The sequence below is a fragment of the Apaloderma vittatum genome, unplaced genomic scaffold (genome assembly GCF_000703405.1).
Source record: "Apaloderma vittatum isolate BGI_N311 unplaced genomic scaffold, ASM70340v1 scaffold41222, whole genome shotgun sequence".
NCBI classification, from domain to species: domain Eukaryota; kingdom Metazoa; phylum Chordata; class Aves; order Trogoniformes; family Trogonidae; genus Apaloderma; species Apaloderma vittatum.
The window spans coordinates 261-9,761 of NW_009703765.1; the positions used below are offsets into that span (position 1 = coordinate 261).

The 9,501-nt window shown below is 42.9% G+C and overlaps 1 protein-coding gene across 1 annotated transcript; it reads left to right on the top strand.

Annotated features, from left to right (window-relative positions):
• The first annotated feature begins 115 nt into the window (after positions 1–115).
• On the top strand, positions 116–9,274 carry PGD (phosphogluconate dehydrogenase). Its single transcript, XM_009864740.1, has 12 exons — positions 116–195; positions 628–807; positions 945–1,010; positions 2,063–2,181; positions 3,574–3,643; positions 3,991–4,125; positions 4,315–4,504; positions 6,087–6,217; positions 6,705–6,838; positions 7,174–7,273; positions 8,270–8,392; positions 8,966–9,274. The coding sequence occupies exons 1-12, from the start codon at positions 151–153 to the stop codon at positions 9,083–9,085; spliced, it is 1,413 nt and encodes a 470-aa protein (XP_009863042.1). The 5' UTR covers positions 116–150; the 3' UTR covers positions 9,086–9,274.
• The last annotated feature ends 227 nt before the right edge of the window (positions 9,275–9,501 follow it).

Consider the following 9,501-nt stretch of genomic DNA (forward strand, 5'->3'; position numbering starts at 1 on the left):
GGCCCGGCAGCCCACAGGGTCGGAACAGCCCGAGAGAGAGAGAGAGATGGGGTACGGGTGCGAGCACCAGATCGCTGCTCATGAGACTTACCTGGCGTGTTTGTTCTTCCGCATTCCAGAGCTGACATTGCGTTGATTGGGCTGGCTGTGATGGGTCAGAACCTTATTTTGAACATGAACGACCACGGCTTCGTGGTAAGTGAAGGAAACCATCGTTCGTATAGACTGACTCAATAGCACTTGGGATGGGAGCTGAACATTTTGTGGGCATTGCTGGTTTTGTTGTGCTTTTCTTTTTTCTTAGGGATGGTCTAATAGGTACTGACTGTTTCCTCCTTTTAGTGTAACCCAGCGGCGTATGCCTGCACTCAGCCAGCCCCCTGATGGGATAGCTATACCTGATTTTTCCCTGAAGTTTGCCTTGGCCTTGGCCATTAGCCGCAGGTTCCTGAGGCACTTGCAGGGATGCGCTGCGGGCTCATGGCTGCTCAGTGTCTTTAGGGCAGGTGAAAGTGGGAGAGCACGTGATGTTGAACCTTCCTTTTGTAATTTGTAGTCTGCACTAAATTGACTGTTCAGCTGACAGCTTGTATTAATGTGCTTTCTTGCCTCTTTGCTCCGCTCCAGGTTTGTGCTTTTAACAGAACGGTTTCCAAAGTGGATGACTTTCTGGCTAATGAGGCGAAGGGAACCAAAGTGATCGGTGCTCACAGCCTGGAAGAGATGGTCTCCAAGTTAAAGAAGCCTCGTCGCGTTATCTTGCTGGTGAAGGCAGGAAGCGCAGTGGATGACTTCATCAATAAGTTGGTGAGGCAAACAGTCTTTCTATCCTGTGTCTTCTTGCTGTCTTTTGGAGAAGGTTCTGCTGGAAGTTCTCAATTATTCATCGTTAATGAGGTTTTGAATGCATGGAGAAAACTAAAATGCTGATTTATTTTTGACAGGTGCCGTTGTTGGAAACTGGAGACATCATCATTGATGGTGGGAATTCTGAGTATAGAGATACCACGGTAAGCCTGTTTTCTGCCAGAAGTGGATGAATAAAAGACATGTGTCTTTGTCCTTTAGTCATCAGAATAATCAGTCAATAAGGTGCCATCTCCCTTCTGCTCAGAGAAGGCCAAACTGAGTTATCTCTGCAAACCTAGATAATTCAGCTTATTAAAAAGCAATTGTTATAGTAGTTACGGACTGTTTTATAAGTATGTTTTTATAGAAGTTGCACAAATCATCAAAGAATGTTTTTCTTGACATGTTTTAAAGAGTGAAGGCTTTTAGAAAATCTCCTTTTATAATCTTAGGGAGTTTACAGGGAGATATGAAAATCTAAGGACACTTACAGATTTGTTGTTGTAGCTTAATCCTAAATGACCATGGGGAAATGCAGTAAGACAGAACTGCTCGTTTTGCTGTCTTAGTAATGAAAACAGCAGAGTAATTGTCTATTCAAAAAAAGAAAGAGCCTGTTTTTGAGCAGGCTGTAGCTCTAGAAATTATGTTAGCATATCTGGGATGCTTACATGAAAATATTGCGTTCACATCAGTACTTCTGAATGTTAGAAGGGGTGCTGGCATTAGTCTTTGTGCTTTGGCATCCTGATCTTGGATAAACGAGGATTAATATTTGAGGAGTTTGCAGCTCCCCTTAGGGATCTCAGCCTGTGCTTCTCTGCCACTCGGGGAATTAATATCTGTGCTTGCACCTTCACTGCAATGAACTCAGCAACTCCACCTTGGGCCTAATCTGCCTCCCCCACATCTTTGCACATAGCTTGTATCACCTGACACTTAATTCTGAGCCTTTTCCAGCCTCTGTGCTGCTCTTTTTTATCCAGTGCTTACAAAGACTTGGTTTTCTCAGCACGTCTCTTTTGCAAGAGTCCGTGTCAAAGCAACAGGAAGTTTCCTAATGTTTGCTTTGGTGTATGTACAAGCTTTCTCTAAGGTTGTCTTTTAGCATGTCCAAGGCAGAATTGAAAACCTAATTTTAAGTCTGAATTGCTAACTTTGTTTGGAAGGCATTAAAAGAAATTAAATAATGCTGCTCTGCTCTTTGTTCCAGAGACGTTGTAAGGAGCTGCAGGCAAAAGGCATCTTATTTGTCGGAAGCGGTGTTAGTGGTGGAGAGGAGGGTGCCAGATATGGTCCTTCGCTCATGCCAGGAGGAGCCAAAGAAGCCTGGTAAGCAGGAGCTGGTGTACTCTTCTTCAGAATGGTCTTGCAACAATTGTCCTCTATTGACGTTGAGAGCTGAGGGAGGGAAGGAGGAGTGTGGGGGTGTGGAGAGAACAAGATATGTTGCCAGCTCACTTCCTCAAGGCTCAAGGTTTCTCAACCTTGCTGGGGTCGCGGAGCAGTGCTGAGCTTTCATGGCAGGCGAAACAAAGGCAGCTTTTCTTCCAGGAATCCACAGGCGAAAGTAGTACCTACAGAAATCCAAAGGAAAAAGTATGTGTCATAGAAGAAAACAATTTTGCTTACATTTTAAACAAATGCTATTCTTTGATTATGATTTTTGCTTTTGGTACACAACCCACTTTGAAAGCTGTTAGCTGTGAGCAGCACGTGTCCCTGCAGTGACACACACTGTAGAAGGAGGCTTCAGTACATGTTTGCACTGACTATTGGATTAGTTAATTTTTTTGGCATTTTGTGCTCATGTTAAAGGACTGTGCTTCAATGTTCATATTAGCCTTTATCCCTGGTTGCCCATTCTCTCTGTAAATGTAGAAAGAAAAGGTGTGTCCGGGCTTTACCTGAGCCTTGGAATCGCTTAACTCCCTGTCCGTTTGCATCAGCATTTCATGCCAGTATCAACCTGTTCAGATTTGATGGCACAAAGGCAGGAACAACCTAACAGTGATCTGCTGCCTGATGATTTTTTTTGCAAGTAGCAGCTTGGTAAGGACAGCTTCTGTGTGCCACCCTTACCTGAACTTTGTCCCTCCCGTTTCATAGCACCTGCAGCCCGTGTGCCACCTGTGCTCCTTTCCCAGTGGTTGCTTTAGGCTGCTCCAAACTGGGCATTCTGTAACGCTCTCCTGTTGGCTATTGAATTTACTACACTTGGGGAGCCTGGCAATGACAAAAGCTTCTAATTACCACAGTGACGCAGAGAACTGTATCCTGGCTTGCTTCTGTGGAGTTTCTTCCCACCTTCCCTCTCTGCCTTCAGATCACCCTGGATTTTTTTTGTGGTTATAAAACAACACAGCTCTGCCACTCATCCTCTCTGAGAGTGAGCTGGTATCATAACCCGCCTCTATTTCCCACTGTCTAAAATGGAAAAGCTAATATTTGGGCTCCCTTAGGCACATTAAGCTATAAGCCTTACATGAGCTGTCGCCATTTCTTGCAGACAGTGCCTAGTTCTGGGAAAAATGTGCCTTTCATTTGACGTTGCTGTGTGGTGGGTTATCAGCCTGCCAGCATGCCCTCACCCCAAGTTGCCTTTTGGCAGGTGTGAAAGGATGCATCATACTGACGGATGTTGTTGGGGCTTTTTTGTTTTTCTTTTCTTGTGGTGTTTGTGTCCTCTGCCTACCTGCTGAGGCATATTATTTCTCCCTGCAGGCCCCACATCAAGACCATATTTCAAAGCATTGCTGCTAAAGTGGGATCTGGGGAACCTTGTTGTGACTGGGTAAATATTTATTCGATGCTGAGCTTAACTCGTGGTTAGATCCATGCTTAGATAGGTTGGTTGCTGAAGCTCATGTATGTGTGTCCTTAATAAAACCAGCAGCGTTAGTGGGTTGATTGTCTGGCTGACTGCATTCAGTTCAAACCTACTGTCTCTGATAACTCACCCCATACAGAGTTTTGTGGCTGGGTCATGTGCTGGGGGAGCTAAATGCTTCTGTGACCCACATTTTTTTCAGTTAGCACTGAGCTTCTTTCTTTGGGCAGAAGGAAACAAGAGGCAGATAGTAAATGATGGGAGTGGTGACAGCACCATTGCTGATGGTATTTTTTTATATTTCCTGACAGGTAGGAGATGAGGGCTCTGGACACTTTGTGAAGATGGTGCACAACGGGATTGAATACGGAGACATGCAGCTGATTTGTGAGGCCTATCACCTGATGAAAGATGTGGTGGGCATGGAGCATGAGGAGATGTCAAAGGTGATCTGTTGTTTTTTGTGTCTTGCCTTCTCGAGCCACACTGGCTGTCCGCTGTGGACGGAGGCAGCTTGGCTTGGGTGTACATACCAGTAAGAGATAGTAGGAGTCTGCATATAAGTATGTGTATGTGTGAGTTATGTATTTCTGTGTGTATATATATACGCACACATGGTTTTTCTCCTCTTCCAGGTATTTCAGGAATGGAATAAGACAGAGTTGGACTCTTTCCTGATTGAAATCACAGCCAATATTCTGAAATTCAAAGACAGCGATGGCAAATACCTCCTCCCAAAGATCAAGGACAGTGCAGGACAGAAGGGCACAGGGAAGTGGACAGCCATTTCTGCCCTGGACTACGGAGTCCCTGTCACACTCATAGGTGAGCGGTTCTTCGATCTCTGCCTGCACGTACCACATGACAGTAAGGAGCTTGTGGTAGGTCATCTCAGAAATGAGCCCACACTGGAGCTCGCAGAAGAGGCTCTTCTAGATGTAGCTGTTGCAGTCTTTCTGTCCTTGAGAGCTTCTAATGTTTTTCTCTGCTGGGCATGCTTTTCACCTGGTTTCTCAAATGTCAGTAGTACTGTTGTCTTCCTTTTGTCTGTGGTATCTTATTTTTGGTGGCTTATTTTGTAATTGCTTTGGATTATATCCCTAAAGTGTGACAATTCACCTGCTCGCATACCTACCTAACAGTCTCATCCCCCACCCTTTTTATCTAACCTTGCCTCCGAAGGGAATTGTGACACAGGACTTGAAATACGTCTGCAACACGTTTAGAGCGCTCTTTCCCCACAGGTCAAGTGTAGGCTTCCTGTTGAGTGAATCAGATGACTCAGCAGGTTCTGTGCTCTTAGATTGGCTTAATTTTCATGCTTTCTCTGCCTCTTTTTTTCTTGGCCTCAATTGGTCAAATCCTGTTGTATTAGAAGATAAGAAATACTATATTCAGTGTTCTAAAAGGGAGTAACTGCAGTGACAGCTATCAGAGAAACGTGGCTGCATTTCAACAACATATTTTTACAAAACAACGTTTGTAAATGGTTTTAATATTCTGCTACAGTCCTTCAGTCGTAGGCTTGAAACACTGTTTCTCACTGGTACTGTTAATATTCGCCTGTCTGGGGTTCTTGCAAAGACCAAGGGTGGAGAAGACACTCCCTAATTAATCCTCTGCAGTGCCAGAGGAGCATTGTTAGGTAACGATGAGTCGATAGGGAAGTATGTGCGATAGCCCTTATGCAAACCTGGCTGTTCGTAGGGCAGTTGCTGCGTGTGTGGTTTTACTGCATAAGCATGACTTGCAGACTTTGGCTTGTAAAAGCAGAGTCATGCCGCTCCAGCTTTTTCCTGATTTTCCCCCCATGCTTTTCTGCCCCAATGGACAAGGAAGTTTTTGCAGAAATGGGGAGGAGCCGGTTCTGATTTTGATACGGTCTGTTAATCCTACTGCAGGGAGGATGCAGAATCTTGTGAAAACATTACTCATTCTTCTTTTTTTTCATTCGTTTGATTTGGGTTGGGGTTTTTTTTTTTGTTTGCTTTGTTTTTTATTTTTTTCCTTAATTCATGAATCACTTAAAAGGTGGAAGAGGAATTCAGTATGAAGACTATAAGAGGCTTGATCACCTTCTTCCTGTCAGAGCCTGGAAAGGAAACTTTTTCTTCTCCCACCTATTTGGCAATACAGTCTCCAGTTGCAAATAAGTGTGACTTAAACCGGCTTGATTAGGAATTGATTGAGCCAGATCAAAAGATTGGCGTTCAGGCTTTCTCTTTAGGAGCTGAAGATACTGCTTGGCTAACTCCTTAGCCCTGGTGAATGACATTTAGTAACCTGCTTAGTGATGTTATGAAACATTCTAATGGACTTCTGGATACGAGTGTAATGAGCATTAAGGGAGACCTTAACGGTGATGCTGATCACTCTAATTATCTGCTCTTTCCTGCCATACTTAAAGGTGAAGCTGTATTTGCACGGTGCCTGTCTTCCCTCAAGGATGAGAGAGTACAGGCCAGTAAGGTGCTGGTTGGGCCTAAAGTGACTCAGTTCAGTGGGAACAAGAAGGCCTTTCTGGAGGACATCCGGAAGGTGAGTCATTGCCAGGGTGCTGAATTAAAGCAGTGTATCAAAGCAGGGTTTGGATGCTTTAAACCCTGGTGAGGAGCTCTTGTGTTTACATTTCATGACAATTGGTGCCTGCTTTCAGCTGTCCCATTGTGTGTTGTCTCGTGGTGTCCACAAAGCAGAGTGAGACCAGTTCCCTTCCTCACCAAAGAACAGACCTGATGGAATTCCAGTCTACGCCCCAATGGACAGTGAGAACTGGGGTGCACAGAGCTTGCTTCTTTTGGCCCTGAGCACTCCTGTCTTTGTAACAGGGATAATAACCCTTAATCTCTCTCTGTCGAGACCAAACTTTGCAACAGTTACAAAGGATATTTTGCTCCTCAGATAGCTGTCACGTGGCTTCTGCATTCATCCCTGAGGAAATGCGGACTAAACAGAGCATGTAGGCTGTGAAGTTTCTCATTCAACTTTGTGGGACTTCACTTGGAATGTGAATTTGTTTTTTTAGGCCCTATATGCTTCCAAGATTATCTCATATGCTCAAGGCTTCATGCTGCTGAGACAAGCAGCCAAAGAATTTGGCTGGACACTGAATTATGGTGGCATTGCGCTGATGTGGAGGGGAGGCTGCATCATCAGAAGGTAATTAAGATGAGGAGGTAACTTAGTTGCTGAGGGGAGAAGGGCAGGCAATCTGGTGCTTCAGTGACAAGCCTAGAGATTTTCTTGGAAAATCCATGGAGTTAATCTGCTGATAAGATCCTGAGAGGGTGTTTCTGTGGACGGCACTAAGGGTTATCAGATGAAGTAAATTTTCTGGTGTTTTAGCTACTGCAGATTTTCTTCGGTCTTTGTTTTGTTTACATCTTTTCAGTGTTTGGAATCTGGGTCTGGCTGAGTCAAATTGTGGCACTATGTGTTTTGGATTCTGGGTCTTTGTTGGAAGCTGTGAAATTTTATTCCTGTGTTCTGCCTAGTGTGTTCCTGGGAAAAATCAAAGATGCTTTTGATCGAAACCCTGAGCTCCAGAATTTGCTGTTGGATGATTTCTTTAAGACAGCAGTTGAAAACTGTCAGGTGAGTTTCCAAGGAAGGAAGAGTATAAAACCAGTACTTCACCATCTGGGCTTCAGCTTCTTTCCCAGGAATTACCTTCACAAGTATATTTAGACTAAAAAATTAATAAGTAGCTAACATCCTTGAAACCTCTTTATACAGCATCCTTAATCCCAAAAATCTCTAAACAATCTTTAAGCTCTTTGAGATTGTGTGTGTGAATCCGTCCACATGTAACGTACAGGTGTAGGGATTCATCATCTATGGCTTCAAGGTGCCCTTCTTTAGTAGAACATCCGAGTCTTACAGGATCAGGACAGGAAATAAACTACATAGTTGGGGCTGAAATCAAACAAGGTTACTGTGATGAGGCTGGCTATACTCAGGTCCAAATTAAAATTTTGCCAGTCACCTGGTAATGATCTGCCCTTAAAGAAATGCCTACAAATGTCTCTTGCCTCTATTTCATCAGAAAGATGGAGAATCTTAGTTTTAAATGAAGATATCCCCCCCAAAAAAAGGGTTTTGCATCACTGGAGCATGACTTTATAAATCAGTATCCAGATCCATCAAGTGGTGAACTAAGGTCTCATGTAATGATGCCAGGTGTAGTTGTACTATCAGCCCCAACTTAATGCAGCGTGCTTGATTAGAGGTCCTGAAAGTGTGTCAGTGTTTGCTCAGTATATTCCCCACTGGGTTCATGCTTTTGGGATGCACTGATAGTGTTTATGTGAAAGAACAGCATTATTACTTGAGACTGTGGTTTGACTGCACGTGAAGTATCTGTCTGTGCTCGTATTGTCCTGTTCATTAACTCTTGTCTTACTTGCCATTATTTTGGATCAGCCTTGTTTATGTAAAATCAGCAATCTAGTGCTGCATTTGCTCTGACTTCATCATTAGATTTCATGTAAGGTGAAATGGCACGTGCTGTTTAGTAAAACAGAGTTGTTCATATGTCTGCACATATGTCTAAGCAAACACTGATTAGTTTCTTTCTCTGCTCTCTCCCAGGACTCCTGGCGACGTGTGATCAGTACCGGAGTACAGATTGGGATCCCCATGCCCTGCTTCACTACAGCACTTTCTTTTTATGATGGATACAGGCATGAAATACTACCAGCTAACCTGATTCAGGTAGGTGCCTGAAATAGTGTAGCTGATCTTCTAGCTACTGAAATATCATGTTGTTGTTTAAATATTGGTCTAAAGCCCTGATGGTAGTGTGTCCTAATCACTCCAGCGTTGTGAAAATAAGGGCACAGATTGCCTCACGTAACTCTGTTACACCTGAAATTCATGGCAATAAAATACTATGAGATGTCTGGAGAAAGAAGACCAGAGGCATTGGTATGACAGTGCTCAGGACACGTTAGTATTCCATCTCTGAGCCAAGGGTAATGATATCTTTGAATCAATATGTTTTATAAAGAGTATCTTTGTACCTTTGGATGTATGTAAGTGCTTGTTTTTTAGATTAGTACCTATCAGAACTGTTCTCATTACAGAGCTGTTAATCACTAGATATTAATAAATGTTTCATTGCAGTAATTTTGCTAATAGTGAGAAAATAACTTTGAATATTATAATATTGGAGTCAGATCTTATTTCTAATATTCCTGTAGTCAAGTATCAGTAGGTGCAACTTCTGGTACTTGTATGACTCTGATATTCATGTGTCTGTTGTGTATGTGTGTGTTCTTATTCTAGGCTCAGCGCGATTACTTTGGTGCACATACGTATGAGTTACTATCGAAGCCAGGTGTATTTATCCATACTAACTGGACAGGCCATGGAGGAAATGTGTCCTCCTCTTCCTACAATGTCTGATGGAAATATTCCTCCTTAAGCCAAGATACTGTAGATCTGATATTCCTCCTAGAATGCCACTTTTTACTGTACTATTCTAGAACTTGTGTTTGGACACTTTTGTAATAACTTGTGGGTACATTTCATATATATATCTCAACATATATCTCTCTCATATAAGAAAGCTAAATAAATTTGCTTACAAATGTACTGAGGTGTTTTCTTTCCACTACTGATGGCCAAAAACTGGCTAAGGTGTCTTTTTGCAGTATTTAATAGAATACATTTTACAATTATAATATTTTTTATTGCATTGTAGTGCATAAACTCCTAGGGATCAAGATAGAGCTGACTGCATTTCAGTAACTGCAGAAGTGAAGAATGGCAGACAGTACAGTAATGCTACACAAGATTCCAGGGAGGTAAAGGTGTTTTTT

Bases quoted from the DNA above. Each gene is read 5' to 3' on its own strand.
- PGD (XM_009864740.1), top strand. From the start codon at position 151: ATGGGTCAGAACCTTATTTTGAACATGAACGACCACGGCTTCGTG. The intron at 2,182-3,573 runs GTAAGCAGGAGC...TTCTCCCTGCAG, and splicing joins GGAGGAGCCAAAGAAGCCTG to GCCCCACATCAAGACCATAT. The intron at 4,505-6,086 runs GTGAGCGGTTCT...CCATACTTAAAG, and splicing joins AGTCCCTGTCACACTCATAG to GTGAAGCTGTATTTGCACGG.